Source organism: Myotis daubentonii, chromosome 7 (assembly GCF_963259705.1).
Source record: "Myotis daubentonii chromosome 7, mMyoDau2.1, whole genome shotgun sequence".
NCBI classification, from domain to species: domain Eukaryota; kingdom Metazoa; phylum Chordata; class Mammalia; order Chiroptera; family Vespertilionidae; genus Myotis; species Myotis daubentonii.
In genome coordinates, this window is record NC_081846.1 from 32,057,074 (window position 1) to 32,070,584 (window position 13,511).

The 13,511-nt window shown below is 38.3% G+C and overlaps 1 protein-coding gene across 10 annotated transcripts in view; it reads left to right on the forward strand.

Moving 5' to 3' along the window:
* DIS3L2 (DIS3 like 3'-5' exoribonuclease 2) overlaps positions 1-13,511 on the forward strand; it is a 342,664-nt gene that overhangs the window by 165,594 nt on the left and 163,559 nt on the right. For all 10 annotated transcript variants that reach the window (XM_059703557.1, XM_059703562.1, XM_059703561.1 and 7 more), the window contains one exon: positions 11,569-11,742. In XM_059703557.1, coding sequence (XP_059559540.1) covers positions 11,569-11,742 — 174 coding nt within the window. Of the gene's footprint in view, positions 1-11,568; positions 11,743-13,511 lie in introns of those variants that run through there.

The window sequence follows — 13,511 nt, forward strand, 5'->3', positions numbered from 1 at the left end:
TTTCACTTAGCATAATACTCTCCAGGTCCCTCCATGCTATCTCAAAGAGTAAGAGATCCTCCTTTTTTACAGCTGCATAGTATTCCATGGTATAAATGTACCACAACTTTTTAAATCCAGTCATCTACTGATGGGCACTTGGGCTGTTTCCAGATTTTAGCCTTTGTAAATTACACTGCTATGAACATAGCGGTGCATATATTCTTTCTGATTGGTGTTTCGGTTTTTTTAGGATATATTCCTAGAAATGGGATCACTGCGTCAAATGATAGTTTTATTTTTAATTTTTTGAGGAAACTCCATACTGTTTTCCATAGTGGCTGCACCAGCAGTATACTAGGGTTTCCTTTTCTCCACATCCTCACCAGCACTTGTCATTTATTGATTTGTTGATGGTAGCCATTCTGACAGGTATGAAGTAATACTTTATTGTCATTTCAATTTGCATCCCTTTGATGATTAGTAACTTTGACCATTTTTTCATATGTCTCTTGGCCATCTGTATGTCTACTTTGGAGAAGTGTCTATTTAGGTCCTTGGCTTTTTTTTTTTTCCGTTGCCCATTTTTTAATTGGATTGTTTATCTTCCCTTTGTTATAATATATATGAGTTCTTATATATTTGGAAATTATGTAACCTCTTACCAGATGTATCATTGGCAAATATGTTCTCCCATACAGTGGGCTCCCTTTTCATTTTGTGATGGTTTCTTTTGCTGTGCAAAAGCTTTTATTTTGATGTAGTCCCATTTGTTTGTTTTCTCCTTTGTTTCCCTTGCCCTTAGAGATGCATCCACAAACATATTGCTATGAGAGATGTCTGAGATTTTGCTTCCTAAGGTTTCTTCTAGGATTTTTATGGTTTCATGACTTACATTTAAGTCTTTTATCCTTTTTGAGTTTATTCTTATGTATGGTCTAAGTCAGGGGTGGGCAAACTTTTTGACTCGAGGGCCACAATGGGTACTTAAACTGGACCGGAGGGCCGGAACAAAAGCATGGATGGAGTGTTTGTGTGAACTAATATAAATTCCAAGTAAACATCATTACATAAAAGGGTACGGTCTCTTTTTTTGTTTATTTTATTCATTTTAAACAGGCCATAGTTTGCCCACGGCTGGTCTAAGTTGATGGTCTAGTTTCATTTTTTTGAATGTACCTGTCCAATTTCCCCAACAACATTTATTGAAGAGACTGTCTTGACTCCATTGTATGCTCTTGCCTCCTTTGTCAAATACTAATTGAGCATAATGGCTTGGGTCGATTTCTGGGATCTCTATTCTGTTCCATTGATCTATATGCCTGTTCTTGTTTACAGTATCAGGTTGTTTTGATTACAGTCGCTTTGTAATATAACTTGATATTTGGTATTAATTCCTCCAACTTCATTCTTCTTTCTCAAGATTGCTGTGGCTGTTCAGAGTCTTTTTTGGTTCCATATAAATTTTTGGAGTATTTGTTCTAGATCTGTGAAATATGCCATTGATATTTTAATAGGGAATTGCATTGAATCTATAGATTGATTTGGGTAATATGGACATTTAAATAATGTTAATTCTACCAATCCATGAACATGGCAGTATATTCTTCCACTTGTTTATATATTCCTCTATCTCGTTTTTCAACATCCTGTAGTTTTCCAACTACAAGTCTTTTACCTCCTTAGTTTATTCCTAAGTATCTTAATTTTTTTGTTGCAATGGTAAATAGGATTGTTTTTTTTTTAGTTTCTCTTTCTGAGAATTTATTTTTGGTGTATAAAAATGCCATCAATTTCTGGGTGTTAATTTTGTATCCTGCTTCGTTGTCGAATTCATTTATTAAATCCAGTAAATGTCAATTAAATCTATCTGATCTAGTGTATCATTTAGAGTCACGGTTTCCTTGTTGATTTTTTTATCTGGAAGATCTAGTAGATAGTCTTTAGGGTTTTATATGTACAATATCATGTTATCTGTGAATAATGACAGTTTTACTTTCTCCTTTCAAATTTGGATGCCTTTCATATTTTCTTCTCTGATCACTGTGGCTAAGACTTCCAATACTATGTTGAATAAGAGTGATGAAAGCAGATATCCCTGTCTTATTCCTTTTCTTAGGGGGAATGCTTTTAGTTTTTGCCCGTTGAGTAATAGTGTTGGCTGTAGGTTTATCATTTATAGCCTTTATTATGTTGAGGTCTGATCCCTCTATTCCAGTGGTCTCAACCTGTGGGTCGCGACACCTTTGGAGGTCGAACGACCCTTTCACAGGGGTCGCATAAGACCATCGGAAAACACATATATAATTACATATTGTTTTTGTGATTAATCACTATGCTTTAATTATGTTCAATTTGTAACAATGAAAATACATCCTGCATATCAGATATTTACATTACGATTCATAACAGTAGCAAAATTACAGTTATGAAGTAGCAACGAAAATAATTTTATGGTTGGGGGTCACCACAACATGAGGAACTGTATTAAAGGGTCGCAGCATTAGGAAGGTTGAGAACCACTGCTCTATTCCCACATTGCTGAAAGTTGTGTGTGTGTTTTTTAAATCAAAAATGGGTGTTGGATTTTGTCTAATGCTTTTTCTGGGTCTATTGATATGATTGTGTGATTTTTGTCTTTCAATTTATTTATGTGATGTATAACATTTATTGATTTGCAAATATTGCACCAGCATTGCATCCCTAGAATAAATCCCACTTGGTATTGGTGTCTGATATTTTTAATGTATTGCTGGATCTGATTTGCTAACATTTTGTTGAGGATTTTAGCATCTATGTTCATCAGGAATATTGGCCTATAATTCTCTTTCTCTTTGTCTTTATCTGTCTTTGGAATTAGGATAATTCCAAAAAGAGTGTGGAAGTGTTCCTTCCTCTTAGATATTTTTTGAATAGTTTGAGGAGTATAGGTGTTCTTCTTTGAATGTTTGGTAAAACTCCCCTGTGAAGCCATCAGACCAGGGCTTTTGTTTGCTGGTATTTATTATTATTATTATTACTGCTTCAGTTTCATCAACCTATTCAGGTTTTCTGGTTCTTCCTAATTCAGTTTTGGAAGATTGTGCTTTTTTTTCTAGGAATTTGTCCATTTTGTCCATATTGTCCAGCTTGTTGGCATATAGTTGTTCATAGTATTTTCTTACAATCCTTTGTATTTTTGTGATGTCAGTTGTTACTTCACCACTTTCATTTCTGATTTTAATTATTTGGGTCTTCTTTCTTTCTTGATGAGTCTGGCTAAAGGTTCATCAATCTTGTTTATCTTTTCAAAGAACCAGCTATTGGTTTCATTGATCTTTTGTATTTTTCTTTTAGTCTCTATGTCATTTATTTCTGCTCTAATCTTTATTATTTCCTTCCTTTGACTTACTCTGGGCTTTTCTTGTTGTGCTCTTTCTAATTCTTTAAGTTGTAGGGTTAGATAGTTTATTTAAAAATTTTGTTTTTTGAGGAAGGCCTGTAGTGCTATGAACTTCCTTCTCAGTTCTGCTTTTGCTGTGTCCCAGAGATTTTAGGTTATGTGTGTTCATTTTCATTAGTTTCCAGGAAGTCTTTTCTTTTTTTTCTTGATCTCATTGGTAACTCATTTGTTGTTTAATAACATGCTCTTTAGCCTCCATGTGTTTGAGTGTTTTTACCGTAATTGATTTCTAATTTCATTCTATTGTGATCTAAGAAGATGATCAATATAGTTTCAATGTTCTTGAACTTGTAGAGACTTGTTTTGTGTCCTAATATGTGGTCTATCTTTGAGAATGACCCATGTGCATTTGAGAAGAATGTATATTCTGCAGCTTCGGGGTGAAATGTTCTATAAATGTCAATTAAATCCATCTGATTTTGTGTATCATTTAGAGTCACTGTTTCTTGTTGATTTTTTTTACCTGGAAGATCTATCCAGTGAAATCAGTAGGGAGTTAAAGTCCCCCCCCCTCCCCCGCCACCCCCATATGACTGTACTGCTGTCGATCTCTTAATATCCTCCAGAAGGTTTTTTTATATTTAGGTGTTCTTACATTGGGTGCATATATTTTTAACAGGTTATATCCTCTTGTTGGATCAGCCCCTTTAGTATGTGTAATGATTTTTATTGTCTCTTGTTACAGCCTTCATTTTGAAGTCTATTTTGTCAGATACGAGTATTGCTATCCCAGCTTTATTTTTTAAATTTGCATGGAAATTTTTCCCATCCCTTCACTCTCATCTTGTGTGAGTCTTTTGTTCTGAGGTGGATCTCTTGTAGACAGCATATATTTGGGTCATTCTTTATTATCCATTCAGCTACCCTATGTCTTTTGAATGGAGCATTTAATCTATTTACAGTTAAGGTGATTATTGATAGGTACTTATTTATTGCCATTTTAATTCTTTATTCCTATATCTCTGTTTCTTCTTATTATTACAGCAGTCCCTTTAACATTTCTTGCAATATTGGTTTGATGGTGATAAACTCCTTTAGCCTTTTTTTCTGGTCTGGGAAGCTCTTTGTTTTACCATCTATTTTTGAAGGATAGCCTTGCTGGATATAGCAGTTTTGATTTCAGATCCTTGTTTTTCATTACCTTGAATACTTCATGCCATTTCCTTCTGGCCTATAGTGTTTCTGAAGAAAATAACTGACAGCTTTATGTGAGCTTCTTAGTAGGTAACAAGTTGCTTTTCTCTGCTGCCTTTAAGATTCTCTCTTTGTCTTTAATTTTTGGCATTTTAATTATGATATCCCTTGGCGTGGGCCTCTTTGGGTTCTTCTTTCTTGGAATTCTGTGTGCCTCCTGAACTTGTGTGACTTATGACTTGCCATTCTTGAATCCTTACCTCAGAGTCATCTCTCAGCTGGCTTGAATTGCAAGTATTTTTCCAGGAAGGAAGTGGGCAGTATATTTTATGCCTTATTTATATCAGTCAGGTTTCTTAGAGTCTTAGTTTCCAATTCAGAGGAATTACTATAGTGTCCCCAGAGATACTAAAAACCTTCCAGCTGTAGAGGTGAGTATTGCTGTGATTATTATGGTTAGGTTTTAAGCATGATATTGAAAGATTCAACTCCTCCCCACCCAGATCATGTACATGGCTCTAGGGTACTAAGAGCAATGTTCTATCTGGAGAATAGTACTTTATCCTGAGAAGGTGTTGCCTCTCAATGTAGTCTGTCAGTACACCGTTCTAATCAGTGATTTCAATAGGCTTTGCTACTTCTATAAGGATAAATTGTTGATTATAATGTTGAATGTGATAACATAATGGCTGATATTTGGTAAATCTATGGATTGTGGTATTTATACAAGCCAAGTAGGTAGAACAAATGAAGATAGCAAATATAAACCCAGAATTAGCTCTCCATCACAGAAGAGCTCAGTGAACTTAACCCGCCATCAAATAGTTGGTGGGTTCTTCTGCTGTGCTTTTGTGTCAGAGGCTCAGAGTTGGTAGCTGGTGCTGACAAACTGGTGTCCTGCAGGGGTGGTAGTCAGGTCATCTTTAGTAAGAGGAAGTTCATACTGTGGAGCTAATTTCCTGCTAACATGTACTTTGTACTTATGCCCATTGAAAAACACTGTAGTGCTAGAGAATGAGGTTGGTTGACATTCTTAGAACAGGTTGTTCTGCCTCCACAGTGGAAGTATTTTGCTGAGCATTCTCATGGAATACAAATAGTCATATTCTGGGCTCATTTCAGTAGGTCCATTTCATCCACATGTCTTCACCAGGTGTCCTGGTCACCAGTCCTCCAAACTTGCCTCTTTCAGGTCCTTATCCATCAGACCACCTTTCCTCAGCCAGAGTAGACCATGGACATATTGCTTGAAGTTCTGTTGCAGGCAGGAAGTTGCTGCTCTACTGTCTTTTTAGAAACAACCCTTAGAATGGATATAATACTATCATAGTCCACTTATGACTTGTGAGAATGGAAGGTCATTTGGAATCAGCCATCGTCCTATGTAATATTGTGTGTGTGTGTGTGTGTGTGTGTGTGTAAATCTGGTTCTCTGAATTTCACCTTTCTGATTAGTACCCCCAACTTCTCACATAAAAAGCTTAGTGAGACCATGACTTTTATGATATAACTAGAGGCCTGGTGCATGGCATTCGTGCACTGAGGGGTGTGGGGGTCCCTCAGCCTGACCTGCACCCTCTCCAATCTGGGAGCCCTCAGTGGAGCCCTCTCCAATCTGGGAGTTTCTGTCTGTCTTTGCAATCATATGAGCGAGTTGTCTGAGATCCCAACTCAGTTTGGTTTGTTGCTCACAGAATAATAGAGGCTTTTTTTTTTTTCTTTGCTTCATTGGTGGAGATGTCCTGGAAGTTTTAGGATATTGTCCCTTTAATTTTTTCTAGACACTCTGATTTTACTTAGGTCTCTCACCTTTGCTTTCCCTCCATCCCCCACTGCAACAGTAATTTGCTCCAGGCTCACTTTGCTCTAGTGTTTAGAACAGCCGTGGGCAAACTACGGCCCGCGGGCCGGATCCGGCCTGTTCGGCTGTTCTATCCGGCCCGCGGAGCCGAAAGAGCGGAGGGTTCTCTTGCTCTCCCCTCCGCTCCTTCACCAGCAGCAGTGTTAACATGGCAACGTTGGGAAACACGGCTGCAGCTCCTTCTTCTGAGTCCAGTTTAAGAACCCATTGTGGCCCTCGAGTCAAAAAGTTTGCCCACCCCTGGTCTAGAAGATCTGTCTGCCACCAGAACTACGATTCCCAGCATTCCTGGTGCTCCCTGCGGTCTGGGCTTCCGCTTCCGGTCCTTGGGCTGCCACCAGAACTACTATTCCCAGAATTCCTGGTGCTCCCTGCCCTCTTGGTTTTCCCTTCCTGCTCTGTCTCCATCCCATGGCCTTTCATTCTGCCAAGTCCTCCAAGCCGCCAGCTCTCCCTCTCTGCTCTCCACCTGGCGGCTTGGGGGGAGCGACCAAGGGAGCCACGTCCCCCCAAGCCACCGGCTCTCCTGCTCTACTCTCCGCCTGGTGCCTGTGTATGCAAATTAACCTGCCATCTTTGTTGGGTTAATTTGCATACTCATGCCTGATTGGCTGGTGAGTGTAGCAGAGGGATGGTCAATTTACATGTTTCTTTTTCATTATATAGGATCATTTATTACCCTTTGAATTTCCCCCCATCTTATCCTGTAAGTGACTCAAAGTATCTTTTTGATATACATAGAAAACCCCTAAGTTTCCCATTAGTCTGGAATCAAGAATTTAGAAGTTGAGCGTGTAATTCTTTGTTTCTATCCCCTTTTCAGGTTCTACAAGTCTCTTACTATTTCTGTGAACTCTTTGATATCTTTCCAATAAATTCCTTTTCTAACCAGAGTTAGTTTCTTGTGCTTGCAACTAAGAACTTAGTCAGTTAAAGACATTAGTATTAAGAGATGGGTGTAGAAAACAGAACCACATGAACTTGTGAAAATAATAAATGGTTTTAGGTGAGTTGGAGGTAACTCAGGTTTCAATAATTTTCAAAATACTAATGAATTTTCAAAATGCCCTTCAAATTTTAAAGATAGTGACAATAGATTCTCCACATACTCAGTGAGAACTTTGTTCTAGTGAACATAGGTAATAATGTAGTGATTTTGAAAATGAATTAGCATTTTGAAAATTAGTGAGACCTGAGTCTTCAACTGTTTTCATTTTTGGTACAAACAAAAGAAACCAGCTCGCCTGGCCAGCATGGCTCAGTGGTTGAGCGTGGATCTATGAACCAGGAGCTCAAGGTTCAACTCCTGGTCAGGGCACATGCCGGGATTGCAGGCTCCATCCCCAGTGTGGGGCATGCAGGAGGCAGCTGATCAGTGATTCTCTCTAAACATTGATGTTTCTATCTCTCTCTCCCTCTCCTTTCCTCTCTGAAATCAATTTAAAAAAAGAAACAAAGAAAGAAAGAAAAAGAAACCAGCTTGGGTTGGAAAAGGAATTTATTAGAAGGGTATTGGGATAAAAAGGAGATAAAAACAGTGGAAGGGGTGGAAGGACTGGAGTGAAGGGGAAAAGCCCTGTGTCTGTCTCTGGGACATCAGGTGGCCCAGGTGGGAGTCTGAGCAGAGCGGAGCCAGTGGATAGCTCGCCAGCGAGAAGAGGTGTGATTCAGGCACTAATTGAAAGTGGAAGCGATCAGATTTGCGGATAGATTGAGAAGGGCGGTTGGGAAGTGAAGGAAAGAGAAGCTTCAAGGTGGGAAGCTGTGTGGATGGCAGTGCTTTCCACTGTGATGGGAGAGACTGGGAAAGGAGCAGATAGAAGAGAATGGGGGCCATCCAAATAGTATTTGTCCATGTTAGAGCTGGGCTGCCATTTAGATATCCAAGTGAAGACATCCCAAAGATGGGTGTTGTGTAGAGAGATTTCTCAGAGGTGAGAGCAGGAATAGAGAGATGCTTCCAGGAGTTGAGAGCATGTAGCACATTCAGAATCATGGGGCTGGAGGTGGGGTGGATAGTGGCCAGGGGCATTGAAAGGAAACCAGGAGAGAGTGGGCTCTCAGAAGTCAAGGGGAAAACGTGTTCCAAGAAAGAGGGAGGGACCAATAAAAAAAAAAAAAAAAAGAAGAAGGGTATCGAAGGACTCACAGAAACAATTAAGAGTCTTGATTGTCCTGAGGAAGTCATGGGTAGGAACCAAGGCAAATCTGGAGAGGCAAGAGCAAGAAGTCCAGCCATCATCTGTTTATCAGGATAAGTTTGGTCATAATGCCAACAATTCTTACTGCTACCTTTCAGGACAGCATTGCCACCAGACACTGATATGCCACTACTGTCACTAGAAACCATTCTAGCTGCCATGAATGAATTCTAAGCACTTCTTTGTCTTTGTGTCATTCTCTTCACAATCAGAGTCTTGAGTAGAAACAGAGTCTAAGTCATACAGTGTGCTGGCTACTGGACTTTCATAGAATGAGAGAGGTCTTCTATAAAGAGAGTCCAGGCATTATGTAGGGGGCTGGCCATTTCTATAATGGGAGTGATAGTCCTTTGACCCATTTACATGCAATGTGGAAGTCATTCTTTTCAATTTGTATGCCTTTTCTTGCTTAATGGCATTCACTAGGATGTCCAATACCATGTTTAATAGTGCTGGTGAGAGTGAACACCCTTCTCTTCTTCCTAATCCAGAGGAAAGTTAATTTAGTCATTCCCCACTGAGTTTGGCATTAGCTGTAATTGAGGATGTTCTTCTTCATTACTCATTTGCTGAGAGTTTTGATCATGGATAGATTTCGTCAAATGCTGTTTCTGCATCTTTTGAGAGGATTGTATATGTTTTCCTCATTATTTGCTAATATGACTAATTATGTTGATTGACTTTTAATGTTGGACAAATCTTGAATTATGTGGTCATGATGTATTATGCTTTTTATATATTACTGAATTCTGTTTGCTAATATTTTATCAGAATTTTAAGTCTGTGGGATTTAAAATTTAAAAGCTTGCTCAAAATTTAAAGTTATTCATGACGGATATTGATCTAATGTATTCTTTGTCTGATTTTGGCATCGAGGTAATGCTAACTTCATGAAACTAGTTGGAAAGTATTTTGTTTTGTTCTATATTTGAAAGCTTGTGTGGAATTGGTATTAATTTTTTCTTAAATACTTGGTAGCATTCATCAGTAAAGCCATTTGGAGTTTTCTTTGCAAGAAGGTTTTAAATAGGTATAGGAATATTTAGATATGGGTTTCTGCTTGAATAATCTTACAGTTTGTGTCTTTCATGGAGTTGATCCATTTCATCCAAGATGTTGAATTTATTGGGTTAAAATCATTCATAATTTTTTCCCTATACTTTTAATGCTTGTAGGATCTGTAATGATGTTCCCTCTCTCATTCCTGATATTGGCAATTTGTGTCTTTCTTTATTTTTCTTGGTCAGCCTCACCAGAAACTTATCTATTTCATTCTCTTTTCAAAGAATCAGATTTTAGTTTATTGTTTTTCTTTCCCGATTTTCTATCCATTGATTCTTCTTTCTTCTTTCTTTTTTTCTGCTTACCTGGGATCTAATTTGCTTTTCTGTTTTTCATGTTTTTAAGGTAGAAGCTTAGAAATTGATTTGACACATTTCTTCTTTTTTAAAATGAGCACTTAATGCTGTAAAATTTCCTGAAAGCCCTGTTTTAGCTGTTTTTCATAAATATTGATGTTGTGTTCTAGTCAGTTAAAATTCTCTTTTTTCCCCCCTTTAACCCATAGTTTTTAAATTTCCAAATATTTGTGGATCTTCCAGTTAGCTTTCTGTTATTTTTTTTACTTTGTATTTTTGCTATCTTTGGCTTTTTGATGTGCTTTCTGGGAGATCACCATCTAGATGTGAGGAAAAGACCCTGATCTGAGCCTACATTGTACGTAAGGAATTCACATGCTACCTGGAGCCTGTGCTGGTGGGCAGGTGCATGTGTCCACTGTGGGCTTTTGTCTCTTGGCTGGCGTGTGAGAAATGGGGCCAGCCTTGCTGCCACCACTGCCGTGTTCCAGTAGCAAGGCTGAAAATGGGAATTTGTTGGAAGTCTATATATGAGGCAGTCACATCCTCCACCCCTTCCACCACTGTGCACCTAAGGACTCTGCCGGCCAGGCATCTACCCTTACATCAGAAATGGTATCTTCTTCTAAGAAATTGAATTATCCCAGAAAAGACTCTAATGGCAGATCTAAATTCCTTGAAGGAAGAGCTGAGAGCGGATTCCTAGATCACTCTGGTAGACCTGCAAAACAGAAGTAGCCATCTTTGGTCTCTCCAGAACCCTTTACAAAGGCAGCTGCTTCATATATTGCATTTCCTGTTGGATGTCTGTATTTAACATGTAACTTGTGGTCTATATGTGGTATGCCAGTATATATGAGAATGGGAGCTTTCAGTTTTGACATATGTATAGGTGACCCACAGATAAAGAGTGAGATCGGCCCCCTGAAGGTGGAGCCCTACTCATAATGTCAGAACTATCCCATTAAATGCAATCTTACTTTTAATAAACCAGTACCCTCAAATGTGAATAGCATTTTGCCTGGTGACTGGATTACAGATAAATTTCATCTCAGTGCATTTCTGTATTTTCTAAATTCTCTGAACATATATTACTTTTGTGTTGAGGTAAAATACTTTAAAATATTAAGGTAAAATTTGTAGAATTGTGAAATATAAACATTGAATCTAATCTAGTGAGCAGGACTTAAGGTATAGGGATTGTGAAACTAATGATTTAACAACAAACTGGGTTGATAAGAATTGTCTCTGAAGGTAAACAAGAGAAAAAATTGACAAAAGCTTTTAACAATATCAGTTTGACTTCTCCATTAAAAACAATTGCTGGAGTCCAAAGGAAAGCTGTCTGGCTGGACTCCCTAGGACAGAATTCCTGAAGAAAGTTAACATTACACAGTAGTCATGGCTTTAATAGGCCACGTATATCATTGTCTCTTCTGCTTGGCCCCTCATTCACTGATGAGGGTGTTCCTTCTAGGGGGAAGGGCAAGGGATTTTGAAGACTTTCCTACTCGGGTCAGTTTTAGAGAGGAAATGGGTACCTGTCTTCCCTTTACTTACTAACACACTTGTTTCTCTCTGTCTTGTCCACAGGCAGCTGGCTAAGAGTCTTGGGCAGGCTGGTGAAATTGAGCCTGAAACAGAAGGAATACTAACAGAGTATGGTGTGGATTTCTCTGATTTCTCTTCAGAAGTTTTAGAATGTCTTCCTCAAGACCTGCCCTGGATAATACCACCAGAGGAATTCAGCAAGAGAAGAGATTTAAGGTAAATACCTGAAGCTCTTTAAGAAAAACATGTTTCTACCTTTTTGCTTTCTAACTTAACTTTCCTAGGAGCTGGGCTCAGATGTTTCCATCTTCCATCCACATTCAAGTTCAGTTCAGTTGACAATTAAATGCTCTGTACCAGAGGTGGTCAGATTGTGGCCCACCAGCTAAATCTAGCCCACTGACTGTTTATGTACAGCCCATGAGCTAAGAATGATTTTATGTTTTTAAATCATTAGAAAAATCAAAACAAGAATAATCTTTTATGATTATTATGTGAAATTCAAATTTCAGCATCCATAAAGTTGCATTGGAACACAACCATGCTTGTTCAGCTATGCATTGTCTCTGGGTGTATTCAACTACAATAGCAGAGTTGAATAACTATAATAGAGACCTATGGCCTGCAAAGCCTAATAGACTTGTTCTCTGGCCCTTTATAGAAAAAGTGTGCTGTCCCCTGCTCTAGATCATTCAGATTTCAAAGGGTCCAGTTGCCACCTTGCTTTCTCATTGCTCTGCCCCATAAGTGTGGTAGAATAAAGACAGTGTTATCTGGTTAGAAGTGCCTTCCTTTAAATGGGCCTCTTCAGGCACAGAGCAAAGGATTCAAGACTCTGTGCTTGGAGCTTCATTTTAAAGCTTTACTTTTAGGTCTGGAATTTGTTGGAAAGTACTTTTGTGGTATTTTTATAACAACATCTTCTTTGAAGATGTTTCTTCATTGTGGGATGTTAGTTCTTTTCTGATATTTCTCTTTAGAATTTGGTTACAGTACTGGCATTCATTTTGGATGCCACATGGAGATAGTTAGAACCAAGAAACTTTTCATACAACCCACTGAGGCTGTGGAAGGTTTTTTGCTAAGGTCATCCCATGTCAGAGTCTTTTCCACCACACTTGCTCACTTCATGCAGCTGAACTTATGATACCTTTAGCTCTTGGTGCCCATTCTTCCACCTACTTTGAGAATCCTTCTTCTGTGCCCCCTTTTGCTATTGTATCTTTTAGGAATTTACTACCTTTTTTCCTTTTCTTGCTGAAATTAGGCAAGGAAAAGATGACAGTATGTCCCTTTTCCTACTTGTTAGTAGCTCTGGTGGAACACATTATTTTTGAAGTCCGTTAACTGAAGTTGCTGTCCTGGCTTTCAGCAGTAACCGCTATTCGTGGAACTCCTGCTGGCCTGTTATCTCATCTCAGGAGCTTTGAGATCTTGGGCCCATAGCCTTGCTCTCTCTGAACCTTTGTTTACTTACTCAGCTACAAATTGAGGGGATTATTTTCTGAGATTTTTTTTTAAATCTAGGAATCTATAAAAAATTTTAATAGATTTTTTAATAGATAGGTCAGAATGAATGGCTGAACTTTATTGTTTGAAATATAAATTACTATAGCCATTCTGTAGCCATTTAAAACATCAATGTTTTAAAAGTACTCCACTTCTAGGAATCCTACTCAGGAAGTATAGAAGGATACATAGTCATTATTGTAAAGGTAATGCCGCCAATGACTATCAATGAACGATGGTTAAATAACCTATGTCATGTCAGTAAGATAGCATTCCCTACAGCTGTAAAAAAGGCGCTAAATCCATATGCACTGTCCTAAAACAATGGCTGTTACAGATTGTGAAGGAAAAGAAGCGATTCAGAACAATATGAGTCTATTTTTTATATAGTTAAATAATACAAAAACTCTATAAATGTATATGCCTTCATATATGTATACACATAAAAGTATATATACAGTAAAAATTCCTGGCAG